At 41.6% G+C, this 14,763-nt stretch overlaps 1 protein-coding gene across 1 annotated transcript in view; it reads left to right on the top strand.

Moving 5' to 3' along the window:
- The first annotated feature begins 675 nt into the window (after positions 1–675).
- CAMTA1 (calmodulin binding transcription activator 1) overlaps positions 676–14,763 on the top strand; it is an 821,930-nt gene continuing 807,842 nt past the window's right edge. Inside the window, exons 1-3 of the mRNA XM_077763975.1 lie at positions 676–852; positions 5,427–5,496; positions 10,452–10,570. Of these exons, the coding sequence (XP_077620101.1) occupies positions 763–852; positions 5,427–5,496; positions 10,452–10,570 (279 nt within the window). The 5' untranslated portion in view covers positions 676–762. The remainder of the gene's footprint in view (positions 853–5,426; positions 5,497–10,451; positions 10,571–14,763) is intronic.

Raw genomic sequence — 14,763 nt, 5'->3', positions numbered from 1 at the left:
ACCCCTTAGTTCTTTCTTCTGAGTTGGTCTGCAGTAGCTTTTGTCTTATTGCTTGATTGTTACGGGACCGGAGGATGGGTACCTACTCAGGGGCAGCTTTAGGGGAGGGAGAGAGGGTCTTAAAAAGGCCGATGGCCGCAGTAAATCCCACCCACACCACCATAAGACATGGGGCCACTCTCTTTTCCTTTCCATGAGCTTCTGGGAATGTCATTCATCTGGGAATTCAACAAACATTTGAGCTTCTGTTGTGTTAGACATTAAGTATTAAGTACTGGAGATACCAGGACGAAAAAGCCAGACATCCTTTTAAGGATGCCCTTGAGATAGTCTTATTTTGAGTATGTTAGAAAAATATTTATCAGAGAAGAAAAGCTACTAGATTGGTTTTAGATGCTGGATAGCCTTAGGGATTGAAGGTGGAGTTGTAGGTTAACAGAAGACATTTCTGAAAGGAGTGATTCTTCTGTAATTAAAAAAAAAAAAAAAAAGGCGAACACAAATGGTATTGTTCAAGAGACTGGTAGCTCATCAAGAAATCCATCTCCTCTTCCTGGGCAGGGAGCCAGACCACATTTCCCAGCCTCTCTTGCAATTAGGCGTGGCTTTGTGGCCAGATTCTAGCCAATGGGACGAGAGCAGGGAAGTAAGCCACTTCAGGCCTGGCCCGTAAAAGCCTCCAGGCATGGTTATCCGGGCCCTTGCCCTCCCTGCTGGCTGAGGCAGAAGAGCCCAGTGACCTCGGAGGGCGCCTGCCACAGGATGGAAGGAGCCTGGGTGCCAGAGCCGCTGCTGCTAGGGGAGTCCTCTCCTCATCAGGAACACCCGTTTTGGACTTTACACCAGCAAGAAGTAAATATTTATAGTCTTTGAGCCATGATACAGTTTGCTCTGAGTAGCCTCCCTAAACTGATCTAGGCGTAACGCCTGGCACGCTAGGCAGCACTGGTGAGTTGAGCAAAGGTGCTGAGAACTTCGGAAGTCCGCTTTAATTTCCATTATTTGTATGTCATGTCATGTGAAGTGACCAGTTGGTTTCCAGAATCGATTTAAGTCATGCTAAAATATGTGGCCAGAGCTTTTTAATGTATCGTTTCTAATTGATGCAAGTGGTTTATTGCGTTCAGTGTGGCCTCTCTCCTTTGATTTAATGATTTGCGTGGGGCCTCAGTTGGTTTTGAAGGGACTCTATGGAGACTTAAATATTCTGAGTCCTTATTTCAAAGAAGTGTAAATACAGTTTCCATCATGCAGCCTCTCTGTTCAGAAGCCTGTAATCACTTTTTATCATATAGCATGTTGTTTATTATTCCGGCCTCCAGAAAGTCTGGGTCGCGCCCTGACCTACGTTCTCTCAGGGGAGCCCCTGCCTCCAAAGACCTTGTGCTTGGTACACAGAGAGTTACTGAGTTTCTGTACTGCCACCATCTGCTCATTTTAGCCTTTAATAAATCATGTATTAGTTTTTCATTACATTTTTTTTTTAGTATCATCTGCAACTTTAGAGTACTTTCTGAAGTCAGGGAGTATATTTTATAGAGCTTCTGTCTCCCCCCTCTTGGGTGCTTCTGGAGACGCTGGACACTATATTAATTGAGTAACCATCCCTGTAGTTTCTTTTAATTATCTTGCTTGGATTTACTGGAATCGTTTTTTATTATAGTTTGTGGTAACAGACAGACATGCTTTTTTAGTCTGTTGGGAATTCATAGAATTCTGGAGGATTGTTAGGACTGGAAGGATCTTTCAAGTGAATTCCTGATCTTTTAGACCATCTGCTTCCTGATACTCAGGCTGTGGCCCCGAATCATGGCATGGACATTGCCCAGGGGCCTCTTAGAGGCACGGTGTTGGGCCACACTCAGACCTGTGAGTCAGAGCTGCATTTAACAAGGCCCTCAGGTGACCCGCGTGCACATTAAAGCTGGAGATGCTCTGTTGAAGGTCAACCCTCCATTTTGCTTCTGAGGAAACTAATGAAAGTAGGGAGTTGCCCAGAGTCACATAGCTGGTTTATCTTAGTGGTTCCTGTCCTTGTATACGTCTTGGGATGGATCATTTGGGAACCTTCAGAAAATACCGATGCCTGGGTCCCAGCCCTGCATGCGCTGACTTAACCTGGTCAGGGCTGCAGCCTGGGTCTCAGCATTCAGCACATCTCCCTGGACTGTGGACACGCAGACGGGCAGAGAGCCGCTCATCTGGTTGTTTAGAGAAGCCAGCTTTCTTGATGGCTTCTGTCAAGGAGGCCTTTTACGTCAGGCATGGATATACGTTCAGAAATGGTGTTTTCCCTGCCCGATTTCTCACAGTAGCGCACCACCCACTTTATATCCATGACATTACCCCGCTAACCCTCCCTGTCCACTTCCCCCACGGGCAGGTACCCCATGAGGGTAGGCCCTTTGTCTGTCTGGTTCACTGCTAGGTACCAACTCCTAGCACAGTGTCTGGCACACGTTAGGCGCCCCTTTAATAATTGTAGAACAAATAGAAGGAGTTATAAAGAGGGAAACGCGGGCTGCTGGGATGGCACTGGCAGGGCTGCCTAACTTTGTCATTGGAAGGCTCCCGAAGGACGGTTGAGCTGAAGAGTCAGCCAGGAGGACAGCATGGAGACGTGCAGCTGAGGGCGGACTTGGACCCAGATCTGTCTGCCCTTGAACTTGTGTTTTTCGCACTTAGAGCTTTGTCCTGGGGACAGAGAGGCCAGCTGTTTGCTTCAGACCTTAGCAGTTCCTGGGATTGGGATGCAGACCCTCAGCCCGGGTACTCCTTCCTCCCAGAGCCACCTCTGGCGTTGTGCTGTGAACAGGCTTTAGAAATGCTTGTAAGGGTCCGTGGAATGAAAGGGCCTAGCCGGACTCTGGCCTGTGGGTCTTCAGTGTAAGGTAGCCATTTCTCATGGAAGTTTTCTTGTGTTTTAGCTCCTTTCCCTTGAGCACCTGGTGTTTTTCAAGGATAGAGTGACCGGATTTCACTCTCAGTGTTTGTGAGGGAGTTTCTTTTCTGGTTAACTATTAAGACTTCGTTATGCCAGTGCCGAAGAGAACTCATGGTTGACTGTTCTGGTATTTCTGTTACTTTTTCTTTTTTTAGTGTTTAATTTTTTCTGATTTGTTACTTGGTATATTTTACTGCTCATTTACCTATTGAACTCTGAAGTTAGGTGCATGCGTGTAAAAGTCCTTTTTTATGAAGCCATTCATTAGTGTGTCCCACTGTACGTTAGTAATTTTTAAATTTTTTGACATTCAGACTGCTTTTAAGATGTCTTGTTAAGTGGTGAACTTATACTATCTGTTTTTGGTAATAGGAAGCCAGAAAATGTTAAGCTCTGAATGTAAGACATTCTTTTAAACATAAAAGTTTCAAGTTTCCATTCCAAAATGACATTAAGATGAGAGGTTGCGTTATGTGGTTAGAAGGTTGTGGCTGGCGGTTCTTGCAGATGTTACTCGAAGTCAGACTGCTGCTGGTTTTTAATCAGCCCCTCCTGATAATGCCCACACCCACACCCACACTCACAGTCACGGGAAGATATGGATGTTGATTTTTGCAAAGGATGCGTGAATTCTGAGCTTAGTCCGTAGTGTATAGGGAGAATCCCTACGTTGCTAATTAGTCAACACCATTGTTGATTAACTCAGACAGAGGGATGGTAAAAGTTCTGGAACAAGAATTTTCTAGAAACAGTAGGTTAAGGAGCTGATGGTTATTCTGGTTGCTAGCAGTCACACTTGGAGAAAGACCTCATCTCTGATGAAGCGTTTGATCATTGATATAAGGAGAGGGAAGTTGAAAATTCACAGAGGTCAAGTTTAATCAGATTTCAACACTCTCTTTGGCCCTAGAAATTTAGGCAACAGTTAGTTCTTAGAAAGTGTTAACATTGTTAAAGATTATTCTTAGTAAGCACAGAAACAGTAGCACTTCATATTTGTGTTGTAGTTTTGAATTTATTTATTATTTATTTATTTCTGAGAGAGAGAGATAGAGATAGATAGACAGACAGACAGACAGTGTGAGCAGGGGAGGGTCAGAGAGAGAGGGAGATACAGAATCTGAAACAGGCTCCAGGCTCTGAGCTGGCAGTCAGCACAGAGCCCGACGCGGGGCTTGAACCCACAAACCGTGAGATCATGGCCTGAGCCGAAGTCGGATGCTCAACTGACTGAGCCACCCAGGCGCCCCATGTAGTTTTGAATTTAAAGTACTTTTGTATGCATCACCCCGTGGGAGTCTCCTGGGCAGCCCTGTGAGAGAGGAGAGGCTCCGTCAATGCCCTTTTTGATGAGGTCATACAGACGTTAGTTTACTTTCCCAAGGTTAGCTGGCAAGTGAGGGAACTGAGCTTTTCACATTTTAAATTTAAAATGTTAAGGGTGGTTGTTGAACTTACAAACTGTCCTTGGTTTTCTAAGTATATAAGTATGTGGTTTATAATGCAGGATGAATAATCTAAAAACTTTTTTAATACTGCATCTGAAGAAGGATATTTTTAGGACCGAAATAATTGACTGGCAAGACTCACAGACATTTTTTCCTTTTTAAAAAGTTACTGTTGTGTAGTTTTTTTTTTTTTCATGAAAACTTTAATTTTATCTACATGAAGCAGCCTGAGATCAGAGACCTGGGCTTCCAACTTCCTCCTGACTCACTGCACCTGCCGCACTGTTAGTTGGCGCTCGTTAGGGCCTTCCAGATGAGTTGGGGGTCGGGCTCACTGTTGGGAGATGGTTTGCATTGTAACTGCAAAACGAATACGGCGCTGGTTCTTCTTAGCAAACGTGTCCTGTTTGGACAGCACATGTGGTCCCTATTAGAAAAAGTTATACACATAGTATGTGTTTACCAGCCTGTATCTTTTTTTACACACGTATATTTTAAATTTTGGAACACTCTTAAGCCTACAGAAAAATTGCAGGTGTAGTGCAAAGAGCTCTTTTCCCCCTGAACTGTGTGAGAATAAGTTGCTGATGTGTTTCATCATCCTCAGATACTTGCTTATGTATTTTCTGCAAATGAGCGCATTCTCCTCTGTAACCACTATGTAGTGAGCAAAATCAGGAAATCAGCACTGGGACAGTTCTACCCTCTGATCCTCAGATACTCCCGCAGCAGGGCCCGGTGACCCTGCACTGACCTTTGTAGAGAAAGGTCCAGTCCGCACCCTGGGCCATACTGCATTGTCTCCTCAGACCCCTTGAATACAGAACAGTTCTCAGTACTTTCTGACTCTCCTGACCTTCACACTCTGGAAGATTACAGGCCAGTCATTTTGTGGAATGTTCCTCAATTTGGATTTGTCTGATGTTTCCTCATGATTAGATTCAGGTTTTGCATCTTTGGCAGGAATATCACAGAAGAGCCAGTATATATCTTTTTCAAAGATTAGTTTTACATTTTATTTTCTGTTTCCTTAGAGCGTTTCCCAAAGTGTATTCTGCGGAACTAGCACCTACTGTGTTCTCAACACCGTGCCACCTCTAGAAGGTAGGATTCGAAAAGCTTTTGACTTACAGGAAGGGGTGGGCTTGGCAGTGAGAGTAATTCCATCCTGGTAGTGCAGTGGGAATAGCCTGTGACCAGGCCTCGGGAGACCTGGGTTCTGCCTTTAACTTGCTGTGTGATCTTAGATGAGTTACTTAATCCTTCTGGGGACAGCAAAACAATACTCCCTTCACGAAGCTTCTGTGGGGTTTCAAAAAGGCAAAGGGTTTAATCACATGGGAAATCAAAGCCCTCTGCAAGTGTTAGATACTAACACAACAGTCGTAGAATCCTAGCGTCCAGTTCCTGTGACTCCGAGTAGGAGCCGCATGCTACTGGGGGAAAAGCCACATTGAGTCACTTACTACTGCAGCTCCTGGGCAAGCTAATCTGAACCTTGGGTTCTTCATCTGGAAAATGGGAGTAATTATGCCCTGGTGGGCATTTGTGAAAATTAAATGAGAGAACGCAATGTAAAATTCTTCCTGGATGCCTGACGTAGAGTCCCATGCATGTTTACTTCTGACTAAATAGTAGAAGACAAGTTTACTTGATCACATGTAGCTCAAATTGAAGTGGGATGGAATGGAGCAGGAGAGAACGCCCTCAAACCCAAACTGAAGCAGTTGCTTGCAAACCTCTCGTGCTCCCACTTTATCGGCCTCCGCTCGCATATTTTTAATTTGAAAATGTAAATGCAAATGAATAGTGAGAAGTTTATTTGAACCCAAGTTAGGAGTTGACCTAAACCTGGACCAGAGATTTTGGTAGTATGATTGACAGGGAGAGGGTAAATATGGGCCACCTAAAAAAGAAAGGGTAAGATGTGATGATCACACACTTGAAGAAGAGGACTGGGGTTGTTAAATAGCAAAACTAGTTACGTTTTCTTTAAACAAACAAACAAACAAACAAACATAAAAACCCCTTATTTTTTCAACTTTAAAAAAGTCTTTTGGATAATTACAACTGAGTTCAATTCACTTTGGAGAATTTCTTTTAGAGAGATACCATACCGATGCTTGGCACGTAATTAAGCACATTGGTGCTTAATTAATATTTATTTTGGATGTGTAGCAATTTGAAGGTCTTAGGTTAGTAATGGTGGTATTTGGTGCTGTGAGCACTGTGCTGACTTGAATATAACAATATGTGCTTATGTTTTCCAGAGTCAGTTCCTATCCTACTAATTAAATCTAAGCACATAATAATTAGAGCGGAACAGAAAAATTGTAGAGCTTCCTTTTAATTTCACCATCCCAAGTTGTTGATCAAATATATTCCCGATAAGATTTAGCAACTGGATATATTGTTATACCAACTTATTTTGAACAGTTTGGCCTAGAGGTTGAGAGATTAATTGTGATCAACTTGATTGAATCACAGTGTTCATAATTATTCACCAAAATTATTTAATTTTTATTAATTACGAATCAAAATAAAATGGATGTTACCATTTCCAGGTTGGAGTTAATATAATTTCCCTTACAGAAGTCAATAGTGTGTTCCAAAGAGAGAGTCCAAATAGATATCTTTGGATTTAAATAAAGGATTTGGTAATGTGACTTTCAGCGTTTAGAAATAAAACATGAAAACAAGAAGTCTGCTTTTTGCCTAATTAAGCGAATGAGCATTTTTGCACATTTTAGAGAGTTTTAGTTAAATTATACTGTGCCTCTAAAATTATTGTTTGGAAAATATTTGAAGGTTGTCTGGAAAAGATGGTTCATTCTCTAGAATTATAGCTGTCAGCCAGGCACATCATCTGTCAGTTTCAAGAGCTTCACTAGTTATTTTTATTGTGAAGTAGGTTAGAAAATTATTTTGCAAAGTCATATATCATACACGCATATTTTGCCAGATAATGATAATGAAATGTTTTACTCTATTTGGTTGACACTTCCATTTTGCAGTGTCAAAGTTTAACGATTTGGATTAAATGCTGAGATGGAGCTGAAACCAGTATATACCTTACTTTTACTGTTAACTCAAGATCCTGTTACAATCTTAGTACTGAGATGGAGATTTAAAAACTGGCACATGTATTTATCTAATTATTGTATCATTTATAGTCCTTCCCAAAACATTAAAAAACAGCTTTTAATTAAAAAACACAGTTGTACTGTATAGCCACGTGAGCAGTTCTTTTCCAGGGTAAAAGCAGTTACTCTTTATCATACCGTAACTGGGAAAACTGAAATTTGGAAATACGAGTTTTAAGATTCTGCCTATTTGAGTTCTAGTATTCTTTACCCGTATTAAAATTGCCATCTTCATAATGCACAGTGGGAAAATTTACCCATTGTTATGTTTCTAAAAAACATCCAATTTATATTCAGCATGAACCTAAAATTCTGGAAATAGCACAGTTTAAAAACTGATTAAGGGGAACCCATTGGCCTGTCATACTCCTCTTCCTTTTGAACCCATGGCTGCACATCCCCATAAAATGCTATATTTGGAATCGTGATGGAGACAGTGCTTACACAGCCATTCTCCTTTTCCTCTTTAAAAGCCTTTGGGCCGATTCACCGCTGCCTGATTTGGTATCAGAGTGGAAGACAGAAGCGTTTTCTGTGGCAGTTAGTTGTGCTGTTGAGAAGAGTATCTCTTTTCTCTCACCCCATGTGCATGCACACATACACGTGTATACGTACACATGTGTATGTACACATAGGTACACACAGGTAGGGGTGCACACACACACAAGCATGTTTTATACTCACAGGACAGCTGGGTCCCTCAAGGAGGCTTAAAAGAGTAGATAATTAACATCAGGCGTGATCACAAACATAAAACTAGAAGCTGGGGTTTAATACGATGCTCGTTATTGTCCAGAATTCTCCTTTAAATAATAGTTTGCTCAGAGATATGACTAGTCCTGTACAGTTCACAGTGAGCCAGCTGATCGAGCACCGAGTGTAGCGCTGTTTCCAGAAAAGGCATCCGGTAAATGGGGGACTATTTGAATTGAGAATAGATTTTAGAATTTCCCTTCTGCTTTCAGAATTGTACACATCATGGGAGATTTTTTTAGAAAATGAGAATGAAACCACTTTAGAGGAAGAGAGAAGGGAGGCGAAGGCTCCTGTGATTTGGTATTCTGCGCTTTAAAGTTTTATGGCCCATGGTGCCTCCCTCGGGAGGATGAAGTGCAGGGAGCACGCGTGAGCGCATAGCATCACACCAGTTTATAGTGCGTAATTAATCCAGAACTTTCTATGAACATTATCTTAGTCGAACCTTCATTTTCGGATTTCATAGCAAGATTTTTTTAAGAGTTTAATTTTATTTTGCCATTAAAATTTTGGATTCTTAAAAGCAGTCAGTTTTCAAGTTTTTCAAGTTTTTATACTGCTTATAGAAATAGAGGTTTGGGCCTTATAATTCAATTGGTTGTGTAGTTCATGGACCAAGAAAGATTTAGTACGCTAAAATTCTCTTAAGTTCCTCCTTTAAAATATTTCCATATGATGCCGTAAATTTTTTCAAATTTTTTCTGTGCCCAGTATTTTTCTGTTGAGATCTTTTCCTTGAGAAGAAATGTGTTAATCAGATGACAAATGTTTGGAGAGGATTTTATTGTGACTGTAGAGTTTTTTATTCTTTTATGTTTTTCACATGTTCAAAAAATAGGCTATGCTAAATAAAATGACAGGAAATGACTGGAAAAATATACTGTTGTATTTCACTTTTAATATTTTTAACAAATTCCTATATGCCTATCTAAGGTTCTTTAATTGTAAGGCATTTAAATTTATTGAATGACAGTAAATTTCACAAGGATTTATGCCTGGAGGAGAACTGGAGTTTACTTAATTCTCCTTGATTTAGAAAAACGATGATATTAAGTAACTTACCCAAGGTCACACAATTAGAAAGTAGCAGAACTGGGTCAGAATTCTGGACTCTTGATTTGGAGTTCAGTTTATACCTTTTCATATCAGAATAAGTTATTTTAACCATGACTTTCTGGAGCAAATTCAGTCTTTAGTATTTTAATGTATTGCTCCTAGTACCTGGTTATGCATTGCACTCTGGATATTGGGGCTTCCATTTTGCATTAATAAAAACCAAACCAAACCAAAACAAAAAGCTGGACCGGGTAATTTGAAACTTTGACCTAAATGTGCCAAAACGGGCAAGAAATTTTGAGCCAGGCGAAGAGACTTTGTTATGGGGATGAAACAAGAAATGATCTATGTATGAATGAGTGAATGAAATGGTCTCTTCTATAAAGTATCCGGGAGACTGATTATCAGATAGTCAGACACATCATCTTGTCTGAAAGTAATGAACTTTTTTCTCACTGATTCTGAAAAGTTACATTTTGATGAAAGACATTAATGAAATAGATATGTATATGTAAATCAAGTTAATTAAAATGATATGTTTTTAGATTTAGGCCAGAAGGACCAGCCTCTGTATTTAGCCAACTGTAGCTTAAGATTCTTTATATTGATAAGATTTGTAATTTGCTTTTGAAAGGATAAGTCTCATTTGTATTCTAGGGGATGCAGCAGTATTAGTTTATGAATAAAATAGTCATATTTGATTCTAATTCCTCTTCCCTAAAAAACTGAAAACTTTTTCAACTGGTCATTAGAAGTTTTCAGGGTTTTTGTGAGGTTAAGTCCTTTTTGCAATTTGGCTGTACTTCATGGAAACCTGGTGGGAGAACCTTTAAAAGTAATGTTCTGGTTACGGGCAGCTGCTGGGATATTCCCTGTTCATTCGCTTGTCACGGAGCAAAGGCTCCATCTTATTTTAGAGCCTCTTGACCAGATTCCTGCTGCCACCTATCTGATCAGTGTGTAAATGAGCGATGTTAACCAGGAGGGGCGGTGCTCTTGGTCTCACAGTGACCAAACTAAGCTGCCGTTTCTGACCTTGCCAGTATACTTAAAAGGAGATTATCTCTATTATTTTCTCTGAATCTATTGTTTTCTTCTTTATAGATGATCATGGGAACAGCAATAGTAGTCATGTAAAAATCTTTTTACCGAAAAAGCTGCTTGAATGTCTGCCGAAATGTTCAAGTTTACCCAAAGAGAGGCACCGTTGGAACACTAATGAGGTAGATAAATTTCTATTTTTAGGGGTATAATTATTTTAAGGGCAAAATTGTTAGGTCATTTTGCACAGTACTACTTTTTATTAGCTTTAAGATCAAAATACTGAACTAGGAAGTTGTAAACGAGAAGAGTATTTAATCTGGGTTTAACAGAAACCAGCATGTTTCTGGAACATGTTTCTCTAATCTGCTTGGCTTGTGTTGACAAATATAAAATGTGCACGCTGACTTACTGAGGTAGCATGAGCTACTGTGTTTGTGTGTTCTTGCATTTTGGCGGCTTGCGTTTGGTGGCTAACTCGGCCTGCATCTCAGTTAAACGCTAGTTCTTAACGTTGTCGTGAATTAATAAAGGTACAGCCCCGGTGTCCACAGAACATGCGGTGTCTTGACAGTGGGACGTGGCTGTACGTTTGGGAAGGGCAGGTTTCTTAGCAGCAAAACAGCCCCCAGTCCTCTGTGATGAAGGGTTTGCATGGAGAACTAGTGGGTTTACCTTAACGATAGGAGTCTTTATTAAGAACAGAGGCTGTACGGTAGATTGTGTACTCGGCATCTGATTAGAAGATTTGGTAAAGGAGAATGAGAGGATCTTCCTGGAGGGTGACTGTTTCTTTTTTCGTTTTGCTTTTCTTTTTTTTTTTTTTTTTTTTTTTTTTTTTTTTTTTTTTTTTTTTTTGGTAAATTTTCATCTGGGGGGGGTCTTGATATTAGGGATGGACCCCTTTGTCATCTTTCTTGTTTTGAAATCTGAGTGTTTCAATTTAGGGTGGTACCCATTTAGTGTGGCTGGATGAGAAATGGGTATGTGTCCGTCAGTCTGGGAATTCTATTCCTTTAATTCAGATGGCTGTGATTACTGGCTTTCCAGCGTTGATCTAACTCAGTTTGTGTTGCTGGTTCAATATTCACTTCCAAGTCAAGTTAAATACAACTCCCTCTGCACTGGGCTCTCAGTTTTGTTAAGAGACATAAGAAGACAGTGCTGCCTGTTTACGCTTATTTTTGCAAGATTATTTTGCTCTAACTTCTTGACCTCAAGTGCTTTTGTTCTGAGTTTTAAGAGGTTCTGTGGGTGAGATCTCTCTACTTACTCCAGTTTTCAGATTTAAATACACACTAGACCCTCATACCTTTGTTACCTTGTCTCAACTGATTTAACTTTCTTTTGAGGTATGTATATTTTGATTATTTGCATAAATTACATTTCCCCCTTAGACAGAATGCTTTCACCTTGACAGACATTAACTAGTTGAGAGGCCTGTTGTTTTAGTCAGTCATTGATTAACTTTTGTAAACGTGAAAACAAAGTAAATATGCTGAAAATTAGTCTTAATCATAGATCATTTCTCTCTAAACAAAATAGTATGATTTGGGAACCGTTCAGTAGGTCATAACTAGGTCATGAATTATTTAAAACCTCAGTATGTTTCTTAGTTTTGCCTGCAACATGGATCTGCTACCGTACTATTATACATTAGCTCCAGTTTATTTTCTAAATGAAACAAAAACATGTAATCGGTATGTATTTTTTTCAATATTATGTTTTACATGAAATTGGCAATTTATTTTTAATTATGAGTTGAAACCGTATTCAAAACCAGCCAGTGCTTAATTCAGATTTGTGGTCTTAAGGGTCTTCTGAAGCTGGAGTCCCAGTAGCCGAAGCTCACTTGGTGGCCTGGATCGGTGCACAGGCCTTCGCCTTTCACGTCTGTCCACCTCCAAGGGTTGACACCTTCCACTTGACCCTTACTGCAGATCCATTATAAAACACCTGACAAAGAATTTTTATGGAGGATGAGATTAAAAAGAAGACACGGAGCTCTTCTGTACTTTCTCCTGGGACCCCGGCCCACATGGCTTCTCGGAGACCACAGTGTCGTGAGAGTCTGCGTCCAGGGGGGAGACCGCTGTCCCCTCTCTGGTGAAACAGACGCCTGGGGTCTCTGAGACACGCGGCTGGTTCGTGGACGCTGTCTCTGCTGCCAAAAACGCCCGTGAACACAGCGTGTTCGTAGGGCTGGCTGGAGGCAGCAGGGGTGGCTCAGCCTGCGGGGGTCGAGGCGCGCACCCTCTTCCCTCCCGACCTGTTCTCTCAGGTCTTTGCCAGTCCCACCCTGACAAACACTCTTACGAGAGAACGGACTTTAAAGGCTGGCCCATATTTCATTTCAATGCAGAGGACATCGGCTTTCTTTCTTGTTTATTTTTGGCTTTAGGAAAAACGGGAATCTTGGAGTGACAGCTGGACTCAGGAGTCCTTCACTCTGCAGTGTTATGTGCCGATGGTAACCTGGCTTTTTTTTTTTTTTTTTTTTTTTTTTTTTTTTTTCTTTTTCTTTTTCACTGGCTTGGCTGATTGGAACAAAACAGTCAGTACTTCTGTTAAAGTGCCTCCTCCTTTGATCCAGCCGGGGCCTGGCACTTCCCCGCGTTCTTCAGCCTGCCGGCCCGCACACTGACACCGAACCCCACCGAGGCGTGCTGTGTGCACTTGACTCTCATTGGGGCGTCAGGCCCTGTGTAGGGCAGAGGCGCGCGTAGTCAGACTTGCTCGTAGGGCCTCTTGAATTGCTCGTGGAGTGTAGTCCTCCTGCCCTTAGCCAGGGCCTGCTTCCCTCTGGGGTTGGATTAGGTTGCAGTGTTCTGCCGGAGGCCCCGGTGAAGAAGTCGTCTTGTATTTAGGAGCAGTGTTGTCCAAAAACTACTTGAGATCCCCCTTGCTTGGAACGAGGCGCCCCCACTGGGAGAGGTGGGAGGAAGGGAGAGCGGCGGGGAGCACGGCCGATCCTCCTTTTCCAGGTCTCTGCTCTCCCCATGTTTGCATGGCAGCCTGGTGGCCGGAGTTGCCTGTGGGAGGTGTCCCCGTCGCCCGTGCCCGCTCTGCTGGGTGCAGTGCACGTCCTGCGCACGCTGGGACTCCTCCGTACTTTGGAGAAATTCCTTTACTCACACCCCTGTTGCAATATTTGTGATCATTTGAGAAAACCCAACTTCTGCACATTTGTCGTGAGAGGGAGTGAGGTTGTGTTCATTCAGATGTTGCCGTTTATCGAGCCCGGGTTCCATGCTGGTGGCTGGGCACTGTGTGTAATTATTTCTAAGCCTTATAACAACATTATAAGATAGGCAGTATTTCCTTTTACTGTTGAGGGTATATTGGTAAAAAGTGGCTAACTAATTTGGTCAAGATAGCGCACTTGCTAGGGCCTGTCTCTGTCTGAGCTTAATTCCTTGTATATTGTTTACTAATTCGGAGGAAGGTTCATTCTGTTGTGTGTCATCTGGCTTTTAATCAAAGACCCATACCTCTTAAACACATTAGTGTACTTGGCAAATCCATTCTGTAGTTTACTTTTGGATTAAAAAGAGTTAACATAGGATTCGGCTTGTGGGTTCATATGGAAAGATTTGTGAAGCTGAAAGCCATTAAAAAGGAAGACTACCAGAAGATAGGAGGTCTTAGGGCCCAGCTAAGCTCCTTTAACCTTTCTTACCGCAATGGAATAGGTAACATCTCCTGCCCTTCCTGAACGTTACTTGCAATTGCAAATAAAGCTTGTGTCTAAAAACAGATCAGTTTTGGATTGTGCTTCTCAGCCTCACACACCCTTTGCTCAGGTCCTTGCAGGTGACAGAGGAGGGGTGATGGTGGTGGTGGCGGCAGTAATTATGGCGGCGGCAGTAATTATGGTGGCAGCATTGACCGAGCATCTATCCTTTGTGAGGCACTCGTGGGTCCTTGATGTGAAGAATCACATTTACTCCTTGAATTCGTCCTGTGAGGCAGGTTATGTGACTATCTTTATGGTATCGATGAGGAGATTTGAGCCACAGAGATGTTAAATAACGTGCCCAAGAGTGGTAGACTTGGGAGTTGAACCTTGTAGCTTGATTTTGGAGCCCGTTCTCTCTCTCTACAGTTTTGTCTCAAAGAATAATTTCAAATAGACTTCGTCAAGATCTTGTAAGCTGTTTAGTGACTTCTCATCCTTTTGTTTTCTAGAATTGTTTGGATCCTCTAGTTACTTACATCTCCAAGTATAATAATGTATATTTGTATGATTTTTTTTTTTTTTTTAAGTAGCACTCATTTCTTAGGGAAGTAGTTTTGATTCTTAATAGGTAGGCTCTGGATAATGGCAAAACGTATTAGAAGTAGAAATTTTGAATCTGTGTGTAACTTGAGGGTT

This window comes from Crocuta crocuta, unplaced genomic scaffold, assembly GCF_008692635.1.
Source record: "Crocuta crocuta isolate KB4526 unplaced genomic scaffold, BGI_CrCroc_1.0 scaffold13, whole genome shotgun sequence".
NCBI lineage: Eukaryota > Metazoa > Chordata > Mammalia > Carnivora > Hyaenidae > Crocuta > Crocuta crocuta.
Note: the sequence above shows the minus strand (reverse complement) of the source record. Positions and strands in the feature narration are given on the sequence as shown.